Below are 20977 nucleotides of genomic sequence, written 5' to 3'. Positions count from 1 at the left end.
ATATTGAAAATGTATCTTTAATTTTTAGTTTTAGTTGTTTTGTTTTACACGCATGCTATTTTTCTTTCGTTTGTTCAGTAATTTTATTTTTATATCACTTTTATAGCAGACTGGGCACTGAAATCAGGACACAGTGATTTGCTTTTATTAACGGGTGGCAAGTAGGCTATATTTCACTTGGTAATTAAACATATCAGGATAAACCTTCCCAAGAAAGCCTGGGTGTTTGAATGTTTATTGTTAGTTATCAAAAGTTATTGTCGATGGGCACGACCTCGCAAGAATCTTGATTACAGTCTTGTTAAGTCTCCTCAGCGTCTATTGGCGTTTTACAATATACTCTCCGCATGGTTATTGTATTAATTCATAGCACTAAAATACATTTACAAATACATTTTAAAAGATATCTACAATTAAGACACTTTTGTTTTTCTAATTGATAAAGTTGAATTTCTGACACAAGAGTAATTGTGACTTATTGGTGCGCTCTACTAATTATTTTGATGAATTATTCTTTCTTGGTAAAACACAACTGAAGTGAGATCGAACAACCTACACAAAACTTGGATTAAACCCGCAGAAGCATATGACGGCATGCGGCAACAAAGTTTAGAATCAGTTCATTGCAAAATACATTGACTTAGTATCTCTGGAAGCTTTTGACTGAGGAAATAGCAAAGCAATTATTGTGCCAAGCTCCAAGCAAGCCACCGGAGCGCGCTCAGGTCAAATCATTATTTTAAAGCCATCGCCTTAGCACTGCTAGGACGTGATAACTCCTTCTACTCACATATCTCCATGATGCAAATCGCCCGCTTCTGCAAAAGTGCGCTACGAAATGCATTTAGTGCATTTAATAAACAGAGCTGTATGAAATAAATAGTGCCATTTCTCCAATGTTTACTGTTCTAATTTATTTTAGATTATTTTATTTTTGTTTTGAATTTGAATAGTAGTGAAGGCGGTAAGTTTGAGCTAAGCGTGTTTGTTTATTTGTTTGTCTGCATTTTAAAAATAATGACCAAATCATTACTAAATCCATTACAAATTCAGATTTAGCTTCAAATGAGTATTTTAAGTGTGTAACTGAAAAGCCCATGGACAACGCAGGGCAGAGTAACCACGTACGTTCTCTGTATTTTTCCATCCAAGGCTGTTAGGTCATGGCGCTCATGTTTTGGCGCTGATAAGAGCGAAGAGCAGAAGGAGATTTTTGAACGGCATGAATGTCGTTTGATAATTTTGAAAGGTTCAATGATTCGTTGGATTTCACGCCAGTGACTGGGTGGAGTGATTTATATAAATAACTCTGATCGGTGATCTCACATTATCAAAGTGGCAACTCTTGAAATAATCAATATGGTTGCGTGGACAGACGCGGAACGCAAGGCCATCCAGGACATCTGGGGAAAACTGAAGCCAGCGGCCGGGCAGAAAGCTTTAATAAGGTAGGTTTAGAATAAATAATTCGGTCCACAAAAGTTATTTACTATTGCTAGAATACCGTTTCACCGATTATATTTTTATCTATTTCCCAGATGCCTTATTGTGTATCCTTGGACTCAGAGGTATTTCAGTAGCTTCGGAAGCCTTAGTGACGCTGCGGCCATTAAGAGCAATAAGAAGGTGGCAGCTCACGGTGAGGTCGTGCTGAAAGGTCTTGGTCTGGCCGTGAAAAACATGGATAATATCAAGGCCACCTACGCGCCGCTGAGTGTGTTGCACTCTGAGAAACTTCACGTGGATCCAGACAACTTCCGGGTACGTCTTCGATCCTTTTGCTTGATTTTTGCCTAATATCAGGTCAGATGGGTTTTGTCCAGTTTAATTGGTCGAATACAAAATTATATGTAGAGAAAAAGGAAAAAGGTTCAGCGTTTTGATTTCAACTGGCCTAATATTAGAGAAGAACAAGAGTAACTGACATTTAGTTTTTGTTGTTTAGTTGTTAGAAGCACAGCAATTAGAAGCTTATAAATGCTGATTAAAGCTGCCAGGGCTTACGTGCTTCTTATTTTCACATTCAAAGCTCCTCGGTGATTGTTTTACCATCGTCGTGGCTGCCCATCTTGGTCGCGCTTTCACTGCGGACATCCAAGCCGCGTGGCAGAAGTTTGTCGCGGTCGTCATCGCCGCGCTGGCAAAGCAGTACCACTAAAGGAAACACACATCTCTACTCTGATGTGAAAGAGAAGCATTTGCAAGGGTAATAAGTAATACCCAATGAATAGTAGACAATTTGTTACATCGAATAAAAATGTATTCATCAATTCACAAATGGGGCGTCTGCCTGTTTTCTTTTTCTTTTCTTTTTTTTCCTTTTTTTGCAAGGAATCGTTATTAAATATTCTTGTTTTTAATTGCCAATCGAGACAATATCTGACCAGGCTCACAGATTGCATGTTGTATGGTAACCATAACTTTCATTTATCCTTTCATACAGATTTTAACTTTAAACAAACCAAGTCAACTCAGTTATATAATATTATTCGGCTTCTTTTTATGGGAGTATATGTAATGTGAACTGAGAGTTGTCTTTAAAGCACCTAAGATTTCTAACTATTACGAAAACGCAAACCTACGTTTATGCTAACATAATAGCATCTCGATAGCACTTTTCCTTACAGTTCCAAGTTCCACAGAGATACAATTACTACAATTTACACTAAATGTTAATGATGTGATATTTATTAGTAATATGCCTATTGTTGAAAAGTTTACACCATCAAAATCACAAACTAGTTCTTTACGCCCTCTAAATTCTTATATTTTTGTAAATTTACTTTGACTGAAACGCTTTTTCAAGACCGAAATATGATAACACTGAAATCTGGCTCTGTAGGGTTTTTCCTCACGTATCTCCACTTATGAAACTGAGTGAAAATATACGACCCAAGGTACTCTGCTAAAAACTTGCATCGTAGCATCCTAACTAAAAACTTGCAGCGACACAATTACTTCTCGACTGACCTCAGAGCAGCTCGTAGCTGCTAGCTGGGCGTCTGGTTGTGATGCAATTAAATGTAGCTGCTAAATTAGAGCGTACGTAACTACCATTTCCACCTTAGTATAGCATGTTTAGTCAGGCTCTCTGTGAGACGTCGGCTATTGACCACGAATGTGCGGTTTGTAAGTTAATTAAGAGGATTTGACAATGCCCTTACTTTTAAAATGATTGTTTTTAGTGTATTTGCTACCTGTACACTATAAAAATGTTGCGTACGGATAGAGGCATCGAGAAAGTCAAAGACTCAGAAAGAGTCAAAAATAAATTCAGAGTGGTAGGCTATCTCATGTGTAAACTAGTTGTCATAAACTACTTGGAATAAACTCCAAAAAGAGACGGTTAACAACAAAACCCAAGGAAAATGTAGACTGAGAAGATCTAGTTTTAGTGGGTTTTAGTGGGTATAAAAATAAAATTAAAGTGAAATAACTGAGTAAACAAAAGCAATACGTCTAACATCGATCACGTTGGCCTACTTAATTTTGAGTTCCATGTTTCAAAGTTGAAGGAGTAAGATTTTTGAAGTACTGAATAGAGTTTAAGGACAGTACTGTAAAAACAAGGGAACGTTGAAGTAAAGAGAAACGAAAAGATTGGAACCAGAAGTGCCTGGCATGCACATATGTGGTTAATCTCTTCATGTGAAGCAAGTCGCATTTCAACAGTATGGACCTCTCAAAAAAACGTGATCCTCTATGCTTAATTATTGTTGATGTGGTAGTTATAGAATCAGTGTATTATTAAAAATATTTTAGACTCAAAGCGAAGTAAGCTATGGCAATGTTTGTGAATTCACCATTACTGCGAAGAGGTACACGTTCACAAAACAACTTATATGAAAGCTTATAATAAGGCGTGGAAGTCATATTAGCCAACATTTCTTAGTTTGAACAGCTGAGGATATAGCGGCAAATTTGTAAAATGATGCATCTCGGCTTCTAACTATTTCTATAAATTGAGTCAAAAATAAACCCGTTGTATTAACTCGTACATTGTTCACTGTCACTATAGAGTGTAAATAAAGTAGAAACAAGTACCAGGCATTAACACGGGAGATTATACTGCGTACGGACAAAAAGATGCGGCAAAAGTCAAAATCCTCCAAGTGACATTACCCACGGATATTGAGCGAAGTATATACATGAAACCCTCTCGCATTAGTTTCCGTTAATAATTTTGCATGTGTGTAGGTTACCAAGAACCATCACAAAATTTCAAGCGAAGATTAACATATCTGATTAAAGTCCTTCGTGACTAGTCCATCCTAGCGGAGGGGTGGAGAGCGCATATATAAGCAGGCGGCCAGGACTCTGCATTTACAGGGTTCCTTCTCAAAATTATATTTAGAAGCCTCTAACGTCAGCAACATGGTTGAGTGGACAGATTTCGAGCGCGCTACCATCCAGGACATCTTCTCCAAGATTGACTACGATTCCGCGGGTCATAATGCACTGACAAGGTAGAATGCAAATAAAGGCTTATATGTAACTTCAATAACTATGTATGATTGTTGGGGAAATCAATTATTTTCGTCTTAACTGTGAAACTAATTCGCATGCGTTTATTTTTTGTTTGTTCGCCACTCAGATGTCTTGTCGTGTACCCCTGGACCCAGAGGTATTTCGCTAAATTTGGAAACTTGTACAATGCCGCTGCCATCATGGGAAACCCCAGTGTTGCCGCCCACGGAGCAGTTGTACTGCGCGGTCTGGAGAGAGCCGTGAAGAACATGGACAACATCAAGGCCGCCTACACTGAACTGAGTGTCCTGCACTCCGAGAAACTGCACGTGGATCCCGACAACTTCAGGGTGCGTTGGATTTATTTCATCAATTTTTTTCCTTTTGGATAGCATAGCCACATAATGTTTATATGTTCTGATCATTAGTTCTGTAAATTCACTTCTGTTCATTTTTTAATCCTTTTTGTTTCCACACAGCTGTTGGGTGACTGCATCTCCATCGTCGTTGCCGCCAAAATGGGAGTTAGCTTCACCCCTGATGTCCAGGCAGCTTTCCAGAAGTTCCTGGCTGTCGTAATGGCTGCCCTCAGGAAGCAGTACCAGTAGACGCCCAGTGCGCTTTGTCGGACAGAAATGAACATTTGTACCACTAAGTTTTCCGTTTTATAATCGAACCTATATTTGATAATAGAAAGCAAATAAACATCTAATCAGTACTCAACGATGACTTGCGGTAGTTCGTGTGTGCGATGCAGTGTGGATTTAATTTGTGCTATGCAAATGCTGATGCGCGGACATGGTAAACGATAACACTTTTTAAAACAGAGCAAATATTTGATATCTACAAATCGAACAAACCAGTGACCAGGTTTACTACCTAGAAATAGAATAAATAGAACAAACTAGTCCAGTGAACTGGTTTGCTATTCAACTCTCCATTTAAAGAAACTGACTGTTTTTATAAATCGTGCTCAAAATAGTATTTCTGTGCAATTGGCTTGTTAAAAGTTAATCTCTAAAGAATCCAGACAGCCTACCGGTTTATCGATGATTTATTGTTGTGCTATCAGTTATGTATTAAAGAGTTAATAGTTTCCACGTGAATTGGCCATTTACATTGTACTCACAAAGCAGTCATTTCAGTTACATTTTTATTAATATTGTTTTATAACAGATATAGCCACAAAACAGAAATGACAGTTATTCTAAAGCAGCTCTCTTCAACGCTGAAGCAACACTAAGGGGCACACACTTAATCACATTTTTTAATCGTTACTCCGGATTCCATGTATTAGTGTGAAAGGGAAGCGGAAAAGACGTGTCGGTTTGTTCACATTTAGCATAGGCTGCAGACACCAAACTAGCGCTGCCAGTCCCTGGTTGCCTTACAGGAACACCAGCCTAGGTACGGAGGGGACACTGTGAGATGCTTTGTAGTTCAGCACTGGACAGTTCCGTTGCTTAACGTCTATTTGATGTAGCCTCTCATTTAAGATAACTCGGGATTTGAACAACCTGGAAATGTCTACCCCAAGGTTTATATATATATACACACACACATATATTTACTACATCATGACTGGTGGATTACAAGAGTGGATTTTAGACAGAAGTGATGGATTGAATGAAAAATGTATGGAAGCCTATTATGTACAGCTATAGATGTGGGAACTTATTAAAGCAATTCCTCTGTGTATTCTTTTGCACATATTATTTTGCACATATTATTACCAAAGACATTAGGATGTCTTTGGATCTACTATGTGAAAAACAAATGGCCCCTCCTGTAATATCTATGTTTAACTGCTTTGAGCATGCTGTGCCTGGTGTCCAGAAAAAACAGAAGATAAGAAAACGATTATTGTGGTGACAGTCCGCCCAACCTACTGACCCTCCAACTTGAGGAAACCACCCTCATTCAGAAAGTGTCCAGCAGTAGTCTTCCAACATAGAGGGCTTCCACTTTGCTTGGTATTGGTTTTTTTTTCTTTCTATAAATATTTAGATATGCGAATTTCATTGAAAGAACTTATGCTAATTGTAGACGCAAAAAAATCGTTTTTGGGTTTGAAGGCTTGCGTTGCCCCCCCTCCAAACATTGGCAGTGGTTTGGTCTACTTCGTACTATGGATCCCAGAGGTCATTAATGTTACGAATCCCAATTTTATTATTAGCATAGCGCAGGTCTCATTACCTAAGCACATCAGTTTAGTGACTAGCAATCTAGTTCATGTATATGTAAACAGCTAGCTAGTTGTGTAATGGTAGGTTTGTCATTAAATATCTTTATTATTTGTTACAGAGCAGTGATCGTTATGTTTTGCTCTTAATTATTGTTTGTCACGGAACGCTCCCCTAGCCACTGGTCACGTGGTACGGCACGCAGCGTGCAGTGGAATTCACGTTGACTGGTTTGTAACCACGCCCTCCTTGGTAGCGCAAACCTGCACACGGTTTAGTGTTGTGTGTCTGTATGCATTTAAAGCCCTGTTGGTGTGTGCCTCATTGTTGGTCATTGTTTATGTTGCCGTTGTTAACCTTCACGTTGTTTGTGCTAGTTAGATGTGTATTCATGTTATTCATGTGTATTTATGTTATGTGAGTGCCATCGTCGTATGCGTTGTATGTTAATAAACGTCTGTCAAAGTGGAGGGAGTCTGTGCGTCCTGCTCCGCGCCCTGCGACACTCGGATCGTTACATTGTCAAGAGAGCAGAGAATATTCATGTCATTCGCTAGTCTGAGAATCTGTTGAAAAGACTCCAGTATTTCCTCAAATATTAAGAAAAATAATACAATTTGTTTCAAGGTATCCATTTTTAAGGAAACTATATAAACTCGCCAATCTGTCAGTAAGTCCCGCAGCTATCATATAAAATGACTTATATGCAAGACGGATTGCTCCCAATTGCTCTGAATATGATTAACTGCAGATGTGGAAGTTGATGTGTATAATATTATTTATTTGAGTGATAATAAGTGGCTTCACATTTCAAAAACGTGAAGAATCTGAAGAACTTGCTTTAAACTATTATATGCATTGCACTTAATTTGGACTTAATTTGCTAAAATAACCGAGCTAATTCCATATAAATATTTTTGAGTTGATGGTAAATAAATAAGTTGTATGAACTTGTGATTTTAGATTTACTGTGGCAGTTTATTCAGGGATATTGTAAGGGGCTTAAATATGTAACATTTACTTAAAAGCACAGAAAGTTACATAATCGTAGAAAAATCCATGCATATAGTTGCATTATTCATAAGTAATAATAATAATAATAATAATAATATAACCTCTATATGTAACTGTAATGAAGGCTAAATGCAGCCACCCTACCCAGGACTGACAGGAGGTAAATGTGAACTCTGACCACCGGGCCAAAGAGCCAGTTCTGTGGCATAGCAGCCAGAGCACCCATTTAACATTCCTAAGTGTTGGTCTAGATAGGGTCGTAACATAATTGGGGGCTTGTCCTTTGTTCTGTTTTTTCCTTGCCCCTTTTATTTTGGTGTTTTTTCTGTGCTGGTTGGTGGTTTTCTCTTGTGCGTTGGGTGGCTGTGTGTGTTGTGTGCAGTTTGAGGTTTGTCAGAGTGTGTTGGGAGCATTTTTGTTAGGCTGGTGAGTTTTGATTTGTCTTGTTTTACTCTTTGTCCTACCCTAGAGCAGTTTGACCTGTGTAGAAAGGCAGACCTATTACTACTAGCAGATTTCTTTGCTGTTGTAGTGAGCCATTCAGCCACGAAATGGGAAATCAAGGAAGTCTTAGAGGCCTGCTTAGTACGAGAGGGAATTTTGCCAGAACGAAATGGTCCTGTTGGTCTTGTGGCGAACCTGACACAGGGCCTGTCAATGGTGGAAACCAGAGACGACTCTGTGGTCGGCTCACGCATAGAGCCTCGGGTCATCCAGTTCCCTGGTGGTGACCAGATGCTGGCTTTGAAGCTAAAGGAAGTGGAGCTGGAAATCAAGAGGCAGGAGCGTGAGACAGAGCTACTGAGTGCGGGCCTTACAGCTTGAGGTTAAGGAGGTAGCGATCCGGAGGCAGAGCATGGGTCTGGAGGGTCCTATTCTCCTCCCCTATGCCAGATGGCTTGGCTAACAGCAGTACCCCGGTACCAAAACCATGCCTGCCAAGATCGCCCATTACTTCTGTATCCGCTACACCAGTGGCACATGGATTTGACATCAGCGGGCAGATAAGTTTGGTACCAGCATTTCGGGATGATGAGGTAGATGCATATTTGTTTGAACGTATTGCCACAGCATTAAATTGGCCTAAGGATCTTTGGCCACTCATGCTCCAGTGCAAGTTAGTGGGAAAAGCACAAGAGGTTTGCTCATCATTAACTTTAGAGCAGAGCTTTAACTATGATGTTATGAAAGCTGCAATACTGCGTGCTTATGAGTTGGTGCCAGAAGCCTATAGGCAGAATTTTCAGCATTTGAGAAAATCCCCCAACCAGACACATACAGAGTTTGCAAGGGAGAAAACCTGTTTATTTGAGATGTGGTGTAGTACAAGTAGTGTGAAAACATTCGACCAGCTAAAAGAGCTGATGTTACTTGAAGAGTAAAATTGTCTCCCAGATACAGTTGTTGTTTACTTGAATAAGCAGAAAGCGAGCACAGTGACCTCTGCTGCTACTATGGTGGATGAATTTGTTCTAACTCACAAAACTGAGTGTGCTCTGCATACCTGTTCAACTACAAATCTGCCTAGTCCTAGTCCCCGCAAAACCCTGAAACCACCACGAGCACCTGTTTCTTTTCCCACAGTGGAAACAAGGGAATTGTTTTTATTGTCATGAAAAAGGGCACATCAATGCATCTTGTCTGGCCCTACAGCGTAAAGCAGCAAGAGCAGCTAAGAAAATAAATGTGATGAATGTTCTACCCTCAGATACAATTGAATGTGTAGAACTTCCTTTTCAGTCCTTTATTTTCCAAACTTCTGTCTCTCTCACTGATGATGATGATGATGATGAGGGACAATGGCCAATCATGGGATTAAGAGATACTGGTGCTGCTGTGTCCCTGATATTGGGAAGTATGTTGCCATTGTCGTCAGACACATACAGTGATAATGATGTGTTGGTGCAGGGTGTAGGACTAAGTATTATGAGGCTCCCTGTACATAATCTGTACCTACATTCAAGTGTGTATTCAGGGCCAGCTAAAGTGGCGGTACAATCTGAACTGCCCGTCCGTGGTGTATCATTCATTTTAGGTAATGACATAGCTGGTGGTATGGTGTACCCTGTGCCCGAGGTAATAGAGAATCCTGTGGAGGTTAATGAGTCTGCACAAGAGACATTAGGCACATTTCCTGCTTGTGTTTTGACCCATGCTCAGGCACAGAAACTCGGTGATGTGGTTCCCCTGAAAGGAGCATCCATGTGTGATGTGCCAGTAGGTGATGATGAACCTGTGTTTGCAGCGCCTAAAGAAAAAGTTGTGCCCATTTTTCCTGATCCTGAGATGCCAGATCTCATGTCACAAAAGGAGCTGGCTGTGGCTCAGAGGGCAGATAGCACCCTTTTACATTGCTTGACCCTCACAGATAAACAAGGAGAAAAAGCTACAGGATATACCAGTGAGTATTACATTGAAAATGAAGTGTTAATGTGAAAATGGTCTTTGACTGACCCTAGCGTAGAGTAGCAAATAGTGGTACCAGCTAAATACCATGCCCATACCTTGTTTTTAGCACATGATCACCCAGCAAAGACCACACAGGGGATTTTGAGACATTTCTTTTGGCTGTCAATCTGAAAAGATGTATTAAACTACTGTCAGTCTTGCCATACATGCCAACTGGTTGGGAAACCAACCCAGGTTATTCCCCCTGCACCTTTGGTTCGAATTCCTGTGGTGGGTGAACCCTTTGAACTAGTTCTCATAGATTGTGTAGGTCCTCTGCCAAAGACACGGGCAGGACATAATTACATGTTGACTTTAATGTGCACCACCACTAGGTACCCAGAAGTTATCCTCCTTCGTTCACTTAAATCTAAAGCTGTGATTAAAGCATTGATTAAGTTCTGTACTACCTTTGGCCTACCTAAATGTATCCAATCTGACAGAGGGACTGTGAGGGAAACTTCTTAATGCTTGCTTAAAGGAGGACTAAGGAATATGTGACCTTTATGTGACCTTTGCCCTCATCTCAACCAGTCTGCAAGAAAGGCAGAATAGAGAAGTGATGGAGTATGACAGTTATCGCTTAACTATTGCTGGGCAGGGTGCAGCAGCAGGGAGTAACAACTTGTTTTTAGCAGGAAAGAATGTTCACGGACACCTGGAGTCACGAGATTAGCTCATGAGAGAACAATGGGGAATGGTGGGGGTATGTGAACTCATGTGAGAGAAGTTTGAGGCTTCTCTCCCTCGATGCATAAGGGACAGAACCAATAAAGCTTGCTCATCTGCACATCTGGCTCGAGTCCTATTGATTTTTCCTCCACAGGGACTAATTTTCGGTGAGGTCGGCTGCCATGACGACTGCTCCGTCCACACTTGGCACTTTTTTCGCTCTTTTCGCTATCTTCTTTGCTCTTTTCGCTCTTCCTGCTATCCCTGATATCTCCACAGCCCTTCTTTCTACACCACAATGTGCATCACATACAGCAGAGATGCTCTTATTTCTCTTAGTCTACATAACACTCACATCAAGCCGTCTCTAACTCCAGTCCCAATATGGCTGACGGAGATCCTGAGGGAGAACAAAGGATGCGACACAAGTAAACGGCCTTGAGGAAAGCGAGCCGGCGTCAGGAACAGTCTCTGGACAACAAGCTCGATGACCTCCTTGTCAGGAAAAAGTTCCAGAAGGTCATTCGCGAACTCCTATACTTCACCGAATCATGGCTGAACACAGCGGTACCGAGCCACGCTATCCAGCCGGCCGAGTTCTTCTCGGTTCACCGCATGGACAGGACAGCAGATTCGGGGAAGTGGAGAGACGGTTTGGTGTGTGTGATGGTAAACAACAGCTGGTGCAATAATGCTAATGTTATTACTCCTGCCCGCTCCTGCTCACCCAACCTGGTGCTGCTCGCCCTCAAGTTTCGTCCTTTCTACCTTCCTCTAGAGTTCACTTCGGTCATTGTCAACATCGTTTACATCCCACCTCAGGTCAACATGGACACTGCACTGTGGGAACTTCATGGGGCTCTCACACAGTTTCAGGCAAAACACCGGGACGCTGCACTTATCATGGTTGGGCATTTTAACAGCGCTAACCTCAAGCGTGCAGTGCCCAAACTTTATCAGCACATAACCTTCCCCACTAGGGGAAATAGGACACTAGACCACTGCTACACCCCATACAAGGACAGCTACAAGGCACTAGCTCATCCACCATGTGGTAAGTCGGACCATGCCGCCATCTTCCTCCTACCAAAATATAAACAAAGGCTGAAATGGGAAGCTCCGGTTCAGAGGGAATTCGCGCGCTGGACACACAAATCGGTGGCTGCTCTGGATGATGCAGACTGGGACATGTTCCGGCACAGCACTGATGATGTCAGCAAGTTTATGGAGGCAGTAGTAAGGTTTATTGGGAAACTGGTGGACGATACGATTCCAAGAGCCACCATCATGAAATTTTCCCAACCAGAAGCCCTGGGTGGGCAAAACCATCCACGAGACTCTGAACTCTTGCACTGCTGCCTACAACGCGGGGATCATCAGCGGGCGCATGGATGAGTACAAGTCTGTGGTGTATGCAGGGAGTGCGCGAGGCGGTGAGAGAGGCGAAGCAGCGCTAGGGGAGGAAACTAGAGACACAGTTCCAGCAGAGTGGCTCTAGATCCCTGTGGCATGGACTACAGATGATCACGGACTACAGGAGCCCACGCTCTGGACAGATGAGCGTGGATGATTCTCTGGCAAATGAGCTAAACACGTTCTTTGCTCACTTCGAGGCTACATCTAGCAGTGCTAATGCTAACAGTGCTAGCGCTAACAATGCTAATGGTGCTATCAGCGCAACCAACAGCACATGCGCAGAGCCCACCATAGAACAGCGCCCTCTCATCATCACGGAGAGTGATGTGAGGAGAGTGTTTAAAAGCGTGAATACCAGGAAGGTAGCGGGACCAGATGATATCTGCGGTAGAGTCCTCAAAGCCTGTGCAGACCAGCTAGCCTTGGTATTCACTGACATCTTCAAACTTTTCCTGATGCTCGTCCCATCAGGCTTCAAGCGATCCACCATGGTCCCCGTCCCAAAGAAACCTCGACCCTCCGGCCTCAATGACTACCGCCCTGTTGCCCTCACATCGGTCATGATGAAGTGCTTTGAAAAGCTGGTCAGCGACTTCATCACATCTTCACTGCCAACCTCCATGGACCCACTGCAATTTGCATACCACCACAACCGCTCCACTGATGATGCAATTGCACATCTGCTCCACACCACACTGACCCACCTGGAGAAAGGGAGGGGTAATTATGTTAAAATGCTGTCTGTCGACTACAATTCAGCATTTACCACTATCATCCCCTCCTGACTCACTACTAAGTTGGAGGATCTAGAACTGCATACATCCCTGTGCGACTGGATCTCCAACTTCCTAACAGACAGACCGCAATCAGTACGGGTGGGCAACTGTGTCTCATCCACCCTCACCCTCAGCACTGGAGCGCCTCAGTGTTGTCCTAAGCCCCCTGCCCTACTTACTGTACACTTACAACTGCGCGGCCACTTCCAGCTCCACCATCGTTGTCAAGTTCGCTGATGATACCGTCGTCATGGGTCTGATCTCGGACAGCGATGAGAGGACTGCCCTCCAAGGTTCTGCGGAACTTCTACACCTGCACTATTGAGAGCATCCTCACAGGGAACATCACAGTCTGGTTTGGGAACAGCACCAAGCAAGACAGACAAGCACTAGGGTGAGGGTGGTATGTTCAGCAGAGCAAATCACTCATATGGAACTTCCTGACCTGCATACCATCTATGCCAGACCATAGATGCCAGACCAAGGCCAGGAGGATTGTAAAGGACCCCACCCATCCGAACAATTTGAGGTCAGGGAAGCGCTTTGGCTCCCTGAAGTGCAACACAGAGAGACTGAAAAGGAGCTTCTTCCCACAGGCCATTCAGGCCCTGAATCAGGGCAACTGATAAACTGTGGGGACCACCACCATAATGTAAATACATCAGGACTGTAAATTGTAAAGTGGAATTGTACATTTTGTACATACACATGTATTCAAATAGACATTGTACATTTATATATGATATATGTGTATATACATATTATACATATATTCTACATACATTGTTATATTTTTTTGTATATATATATTTCTTTATACATCCCTATATCTTTCCTCAGCTTGGACAGAGCAGTCACAAAAACCATTTCACTGCAAGTTATACCATGTATGACTATGTACGTGACAAATAAACTGAACTTGAACTTGAAATATCCACCACCACTTCTCCACTGCATATCACCCTGAGTCTCAAGGTGCATTGGAAAGGTTCCATCAGACTTTTAAATATATGCTGAAGTCTTACTATGCTGAGTATGATAAAGATTGGGATGAAGGTGTTCCTCTGCTCCTTTTTGCTATCTGTGACACAGTTCAAGAGTCTTTGGGGTTCAGCCCTAATGCATTACTTTTTGGACGCACAGTGTGTGGTCCATTGAAGGTTTTATATGACCAGTGATTCTCATCCAGTCCCTGAAATAATGTCCCTCTTTGTGATTTTGTTGCCAAATTACATAATCGATTGCACTTTGTTCGACAACTAGCCAAACGAAATCTTCATGACTCTCATGTAGCTATGAAGGCAATTATGACTGAAAAGCTGTTGGTCGTTCATTTAAGGTTGGTCACAAGGTATTAGCCCTTTTGCCCATGTTGGGATCTTCCTTAAGTGCATGTTTTGCAGGTCCCTATGTGATAGAGAAAAGATTGTCCCCTATCAATTATGTTTTGGCTACCTCTGATCGTAGATGAAAGACATGTATGTGTCATATTAATTTGCTAAAGCCCTATGTGGATCGAGATGTGGTTTCCTCATCATCATCAATCCTTCGTACCCTGGCTACAGTTACAGTTGCTGCTGAGTATTCCTCTGAGCAAGACGGGTTACACCTGGCTCGTAAATGTCTACCGTATGCATGTCTACCCAACTTAGAAGCCCTACGATGACTCCCAGAGAAGATGTCAGACTTGTTACCCTTAGCTAGGGATGACCTCCTTGCTTTGATTGAGAGATACCCATCACTATTTTCTGATATTCCTTCGTGTACTACTGTTGTACAGCATGATATAGATGTTCGCTCACACCCTCCGATTAAACAACATCCCTATCAAGTAAACCTCTGTAAATGTTCTTTGCTGGAACAGGAAACAACATATCTGCTTGATAATGGTTTAGCTATCCATAGTAACAGCCCTTGGTGTTCCCCTTGTCTTTTGCTTCTGAAACCTGATGGAACCATTCGCTTTTGCAAAGATTATCGTAAAGTGAATGATATTACAGTGCAGGATTTATTCTCCATGCCTTGTATGGAGGATTGTGTTGACAGAATAGGATCTGATAATTTTGTGAGTAAGCTCGACCTCCTAAAGGGTTATTGGCAGGTATCTCTTACTCCTCGCACCTCAGACATTTCAGCTTTTGCCACCCCTGATAAATTCCTGCAATACACGGTTATGCCTTTTGGTCTCAAAAATGCACCTTCAACCTTTCAGTGACTTATGGATATTGTGTTAGGTGATGTCCCACATTGTAAAGCCTACCTGGATGATGTAGTTGTTTATACTCGTATATGGGAGCAACACCTGTAAACATTAGAAATGGTTTTTGGAATGATGCAGGATGCTTCACTTGTTTAAAACATAGACAAATGTGATTTTGGAAGGGTGAGGTAGCATATTTGGGCAAACTAGTTGGCCATGGGAACGTTCGTCCTTTGGATGTCAAAGTCCATGCCATTCTGACCTTTCCTGTCCCGGACAACAAACGGAGTCTCAGACGTTTTCGGGGTATGGCTGGTTTTTACAGATGTTTCTGTAGACATTTTTCTGTAATTGTGAGACACTTAACAAACTTACTCTTGAGAAAGTTCCCTTTGAGTGGCCCCCTATGTGCCAGGATGCTTTTACGCTATTAAAGCATTGTTATGCCATACACCTCTTCTGGCTGTGCTTGATTTTTCATGTCCCTTTATATTGGAGGTTGATGCTAGTGGTGTAGGTGCTGGTGCTGTCCTCATACAGGAGGATACCCAAAGCTTAGAACACCCTGTTTGTCATTTCTCAAAGAAATTTGTAAAACATCAATTGGCATACAGCACCATAGAAAAAGAGACACTTGCTCTTTTGTTAGCGCTGCAGCATTTTGAAGTTTATACTGGAGGCAGTTCTCACCCAGTTACCCAGCATATTCCGATCATATTCCCTTGGTCTTTCTTAGGCATATGGCAAAAACCAACCAGCATCTTATGCGCTGGTGCCTCATTGTACAGGGGTTCAACTTGAATATCCTACACAAAAAGGGAGGTGAGAATGTGGTAGCAGATGCCCTGTCCCGGGCTTTTGATTTATTTGATGTTTGAGGGTATTGATTTATTTCCTAATGTAGAACTTCTGGGGAGAAAGTCCACGCTTATGGGGGAGGGCGTTATGTCCGCCTGTATGTCTGCATTCTGTGTTCAAGGTTTTGCCTCTTCCTCTCTCATGTCCCCCATCCTGAACCACACCAGGTTTTCCAGTGAGCAGAGCACAAAATAAAAGGAAGATGAAAAGACAAAGGGCTCAGCTTAGGGCTCATTGGAGAAGAGTCTGATGTTGTTGGTTTGGACTTGTTGCCATATTTTGAGCTTGTGTTTGCTAGACTTTGTGTATAACTTTGGATTTGCCCCTTGATTTATGGTTTGTTTTGCCCCTTGTTTGATTGCTGGATAATATATGTTTCTTGTAGGTATATTGTCCTGTATATTGTTATACACTGGTGGCAGGGAGTGGCTGCCATTTTGTCTGGGTGTGGGTTTATCATTGTTTCTAACAGTGTAGTCAGTGTAGTCATTTTTTTTTGTTAGCTTAGTCAGTTGTCGTTTTGTTTCTAGTGTGGTTTTGTTTGTTGTGTTGGCCTTGGTCACGCCTGACGCGATTGCACCAGTTTCTTGTCTTTAAACACCAAAAACTTATAAATACACTAGACATTTCCTGTCAACTTCCATTGGTTATTCCTTCCATTACTCATTTCTACTGTTGTAATACTCAAAACCCTATGTTACGGCCTCCCAGCCTAGACAGGGTCGTAACACTATTCATTTATTTGTTCGTTCAATCATATCCAGATTAATTTATTATTTTTATATAATTCATTCGTTCATTTGCAATGCAAAACACGTTTATAATTATGTAGTCATATTTAAATATTTAAATATCAACAGTTTTTTTTTGTTTGGTTTTTTTTACTGTGAATCATATTAGCAAATGTATTATAATCGATCGTAGCCTGACAAAGACCAATTAATGAATGGGGTGGGGGGGGGGGGGGGTTTGTAGCCAATGCATATACGGTGATAAATCTGTATCTGCAAAGGACAGTTCTAAATAAGGAGGGCCTGTGCTGGTTTGTGCACGACCAGTTCAATCACAGGAATTACAATTAGTCTACGAAATTTCCTGTCATTCACTTAAACACTTCGTTTTTCTAGTTACTTTCATTAGTGTACTTCGAAGGTTAAGCAACTAAATTTCCATTTAGTCTACACACTTGGAACGTTTAGATTAAGTGTTGGATTGGTCGTGCTGTAGTGTATTTTATTTTATGCTCAGTGCACAGTAGTAATATTAAACTGAATTTATAACCGTGTTAAGCATTATTATATGTCGTGTATGTGTTAGGCAAAAGCAAATGTGTACTTCAAGACGTGTTGCACTGGATTAAAGGTTCCTATTCCGTTTGCTTTTTCTTCTCTATTATCAGTTTCTGCTTTTATAACCTTTAGAATACCGGAAACTTAACGTCTAAATACATACAGCAAGACACAAACTCAGCAGTGCTGTTCCCAATAAAGAGTCGAATACTTTTAACATATTTTACATCATTCGAAGTCATTTAATTGATCTTAAGACACACTACGCGTGTTCGCGTCTATCTGATTGTAATAACACACGCTACGCGTGTTCTCGTCTGTCTGATTGTAATAAGACACGCTACGCGTGTTCTCGTCTGTCTGATTGTAATAAGACACACTACGCGTGTTCGCGTCTGTCTGGTGGTCGACTGTTCATCTGTATTTCTCAGAGAGCGCGAGGGCCACAGCACCGAGGAACTTGTCCATAGACACGTGGACCTCAGGAGTGAAGTCATCGGGGAATTTGATGGCCAGAACCACAAGCAAACAGTGGGACAGGATCTGCAAAAAACAAAACACAAGAGTACAATTACAACATTATAGGGATGATGAGGATAATGTCCTTGTACAACAACAACAAAAATAAACTGATCGTAACTTGCCTTGAAGTTGGCTGGGTCCACGCGCAGCTGGAAAGCGTGCAGCTCGCTGAGTCTGAGCAGCCCATTGGTCAGGTCATCGATAGTTTTTACAGCTTCGCCCACGCCAGACAACACGACCTTTCCGTGCTTCCTCACTTCGGCAGAGCCGGGGCTCAAGTCCTTCCAGTGGGAGAAGTAGGTCTTGGTCTGGGGGTAGCCAACCAGCATCCTGCGTGGACATAATGTAGGAAGTGAGTACTCAGCACTGCGTGGACATGTTGCTTAGAGTTAGTATTCAGTTCTAAAGAGCTATCTAAGCAAGTAATAAATAAATAATAAATAGAGATTTGTGAATTGAACAACCTACCTAGACAGAGCATCTTCACCGATGTCCTCTATTTTCGGGGCGATCTTGGCCCAGAAGCCTTTGACGACCTCCTTGTCCTTGGCAGTAAGACTCATGGTTCAAGAATAGATCTGAAGAGGAATTCTGTAAACTGACAGATAGGTGAATAGCCCTTTTATACGACGAACCGAAGCCGACACACCCCGGACCCACCGCGTCCACGCTTGGACGCATCCCAGAGATGAAAGATAAAACTTAATTTGCGTGCTTGCAAGAGATAAGGTTCCAGCTATGCTCTTTCTCAAAAATATTTAACACAATCAGGTAAGATGAAATTAAGAAACGTCATGAAAGTGATCTAGCAGTTATTTGCATGTATTTATTCATTCTTTTTATGCATTTACTTACTGGGGTTACAGAAGATCAAGTGTCACTTTTTTTTACTAAGACAATGTTGGCATACAAAGGGAGCAAATATTTGCTAACATGCAGATCTAAATTTTGCTTTGTTTCCGTTTTCCTTTTTGAGAATATTGAAAATGTATCTTTAATTTTTAGTTTTAGTTGTTTTGTTTTACACGCATGCTATTTTTCTTTCGTTTGTTCAGTAATTTTATTTTTATATCACTTTTATAGCAGACTGGGCACTGAAATCAGGACACAGTGATTTGCTTTTATTAACGGGTGGCAAGTAGGCTATATTTCACTTGGTAATTAAACATATCAGGATAAACCTTCCCAAGAAAGCCTAGGTGTTTGAATGTTTATTGTTAGTTATCAAAAGTTATTGTCGATGGGCACGACCTCGCAAGAATCTTGATTACAGTCTTGTTAAGTCTCCTCAGCGTCTATTGGCGTTTTACAATATACTCTCCGCATGGTTATTGTATTAATTCATAGCACTAAAATACATTTACAAATACATTTTAAAAGATATCTACAATTACGACACTTTTGTTTTTCTAATTGATAAAGTTGAATGTCTGACACAAGAGTAATTGTGACTTATTGGTGCGCTCTACTAATTATTTTGATGAATTATTCTTTCTTGGTAAAACACAACTGAAGTGAGATCGAACAACCTACACAAAACTTGGATTAAACCCGCAGAAGCATATGACGCCATGTGGCAACAAAGTTTAGAATCAGTTCATTGCAAAATACATTGACTTAGTATCTCTGGAAGCTTTTGACTGAGGAAATAGCAAAGCAATTATTGTGCCAAGCTCCAAGCAAGCCACCGGAGCGCGCTCAGGTCAAATCATTATTTTAAAGCCATCGCCTTAGCACTGCTAGGACGTGATAACTCCTTCTACTCACATATCTCCATTATGCAAATCGCCCGCTTCTGCAAAAGTGCGCTACGAAATGCATTTAGTGCATTTAATAAACAGAGCTGTATGAAATAAATAGTGCCATTTCTCCAATTTTTACTGTTCTAATTTATTTTAGATTATTTTATTTTTGTTTTGAATTTGAATAGTAGTGAAGGCGGTAAGCTTGAGCTAAGCGTGTTTGTTTATTTGTTTGTCTGCATTTTAAAAATAATGACCAAATCATTACTAAATCCATTACAAATTCAGATTTAGCTTCAAATGAGTATTTTAAGTGTAACTGAAAAGCCCATGGACAACGCAGGGCAGAGTAACCACGTACGTTCTCTGTATTTTTCCATCAAGGCTGTTAGGTCATGGCGCTCATGTTTTGGCGCTGATAAGAGCGAAGAGCAGAAGGAGATTTTTGAACGGCATGAATGTCGTTTGATAATTTTGAAAGGTTCAATGATTCGTTGGATTTCACGCCAGTGACTGGGTGGAGTGATTTATATAAATAACTCTGATCGGTGATCTCACATTATCAAAGTGGCAACTCTTGAAATAATCAATATGGTTGCGTGGACAGACGCGGAACGCAAGGCCATCCAGGACATCTGGGGAAAACTGAAACCAGCGGCCGGGCAGAAAGCTTTAATAAGGTAGGTTTAGAATAAATAATTCGGTCCACAAAAGTTATTTACTATTGCTAGAATACCGTTTCACCGATTATATTTTTATCTATTTCCCAGATGCCTTATTGTGTATCCTTGGACTCAGAGGTATTTCAGTAGCTTCGGAAGCCTTAGTGACGCTGCGGCCATTAAGAGCAATAAGAAGGTGGCAGCTCACGGTGAGGTCGTGCTGAAAGGTCTTGGTCTGGCCGTGAAAAACATGGATAATATCAAGGCCACCTACGCGCCGCTGAGTGTGTTGCACTCTGAGAAACTTCACGTGGATCCAGACAACTTCCGGGTACGTCTTCGATCCTTTTGCTTGATTTTTGCCTAATATCAGGTCAGATGGGTTTTGTCCAGTTTAATTGGTCGAATACAAAATTATATGTAGAGAAAAAGGAAAAAGGTTCAGCGTTTTGATTTCAACTGGCCTAATATTAGAGAAGAACAAGAGTAACTGACATTTAGTTTTTGTTGTTTAGTTGTTAGAAGCACAGCAATTAGAAGCTTATAAATGCTGATTAAAGCTGCCAGGGCTTACGTGCTTCTTATTTTCACATTCAAAGCTCCTCGGTGATTGTTTTACCATCGTCGTGGCTGCCCATCTTGGTCGCGCTTTCACTGCGGACATCCAAGCCGCGTGGCAGAAGTTTGTCGCGGTCGTCATCGCCGCGCTGGCAAAGCAGTACCACTAA

At 41.5% G+C, this 20977-nt stretch overlaps 4 protein-coding genes across 4 annotated transcripts; 3 read left to right on the top strand and 1 right to left on the bottom strand.

Annotated features, from left to right (window-relative positions):
• Positions 1-1353: 1353 nt before the first annotated feature.
• LOC118241920 (hemoglobin subunit beta-like) lies at positions 1354-2158 on the top strand. Its single transcript, XM_035529451.1, has 3 exons — positions 1354-1448; positions 1539-1761; positions 2030-2158. Exons 1-3 carry the CDS (start codon positions 1360-1362, stop codon positions 2156-2158), a joined length of 441 nt encoding a protein of 146 aa, XP_035385344.1. The 5' UTR covers positions 1354-1359.
• A 2213-nt stretch (positions 2159-4371) lies between these two features.
• On the top strand, positions 4372-5075 carry LOC118241922 (hemoglobin subunit beta-2-like). The gene is made up of 3 exons (XM_035529463.1): positions 4372-4466; positions 4595-4817; positions 4947-5075. The coding sequence occupies exons 1-3, from the start codon at positions 4375-4377 to the stop codon at positions 5073-5075; spliced, it is 444 nt and encodes a 147-aa protein (XP_035385356.1). The 5' UTR covers positions 4372-4374.
• A 12662-nt stretch (positions 5076-17737) lies between these two features.
• Positions 17738-18408, bottom strand: LOC118241866 (hemoglobin embryonic subunit alpha-like). Its single transcript, XM_035529215.1, has 3 exons — positions 18314-18408; positions 17968-18175; positions 17738-17866 (listed from the first exon to the last, which is right to left on the bottom strand). Exons 1-3 carry the CDS (start codon positions 18406-18408, stop codon positions 17738-17740), a joined length of 432 nt encoding a protein of 143 aa, XP_035385108.1.
• Positions 18409-20172: 1764 nt separating this feature from the next.
• LOC118241932 (hemoglobin subunit beta-like) lies at positions 20173-20977 on the top strand. The gene is made up of 3 exons (XM_035529501.1): positions 20173-20267; positions 20358-20580; positions 20849-20977. The coding sequence occupies exons 1-3, from the start codon at positions 20179-20181 to the stop codon at positions 20975-20977; spliced, it is 441 nt and encodes a 146-aa protein (XP_035385394.1). The 5' UTR covers positions 20173-20178.

Source organism: Electrophorus electricus, chromosome 8 (genome assembly GCF_013358815.1).
Source record: "Electrophorus electricus isolate fEleEle1 chromosome 8, fEleEle1.pri, whole genome shotgun sequence".
In the NCBI taxonomy this organism is placed as follows: domain Eukaryota; kingdom Metazoa; phylum Chordata; class Actinopteri; order Gymnotiformes; family Gymnotidae; genus Electrophorus; species Electrophorus electricus.
The sequence above is the reverse complement of the archived record's forward strand: the minus strand, read 5'-3'. Positions and strand labels throughout refer to the sequence as shown.

Coding starts and splice junctions, on each gene's coding strand:
- LOC118241920 (XM_035529451.1), top strand. CDS start 1,360: ATGGTTGCGTGGACAGACGCGGAACGCAAGGCCATCCAGGACATCTGG. Junction 1,449..1,538: donor GGGCAGAAAGCTTTAATAAG/GTAGGTTTAGAA, acceptor TCTATTTCCCAG/ATGCCTTATTGTGTATCCTT. Junction 1,762..2,029: donor TGGATCCAGACAACTTCCGG/GTACGTCTTCGA, acceptor TCACATTCAAAG/CTCCTCGGTGATTGTTTTAC.
- LOC118241922 (XM_035529463.1), top strand. CDS start 4,375: ATGGTTGAGTGGACAGATTTCGAGCGCGCTACCATCCAGGACATCTTC. Junction 4,467..4,594: donor GGTCATAATGCACTGACAAG/GTAGAATGCAAA, acceptor TTCGCCACTCAG/ATGTCTTGTCGTGTACCCCT. Junction 4,818..4,946: donor TGGATCCCGACAACTTCAGG/GTGCGTTGGATT, acceptor GTTTCCACACAG/CTGTTGGGTGACTGCATCTC.
- LOC118241866 (XM_035529215.1), bottom strand. CDS start 18,408: ATGAGTCTTACTGCCAAGGACAAGGAGGTCGTCAAAGGCTTCTGGGCC. Junction 18,176..18,313: donor GGTGAAGATGCTCTGTCTAG/GTAGGTTGTTCA, acceptor ATGTCCACGCAG/GATGCTGGTTGGCTACCCCC. Junction 17,867..17,967: donor TGGACCCAGCCAACTTCAAG/GCAAGTTACGAT, acceptor TGTTTTTTGCAG/ATCCTGTCCCACTGTTTGCT.
- LOC118241932 (XM_035529501.1), top strand. CDS start 20,179: ATGGTTGCGTGGACAGACGCGGAACGCAAGGCCATCCAGGACATCTGG. Junction 20,268..20,357: donor GGGCAGAAAGCTTTAATAAG/GTAGGTTTAGAA, acceptor TCTATTTCCCAG/ATGCCTTATTGTGTATCCTT. Junction 20,581..20,848: donor TGGATCCAGACAACTTCCGG/GTACGTCTTCGA, acceptor TCACATTCAAAG/CTCCTCGGTGATTGTTTTAC.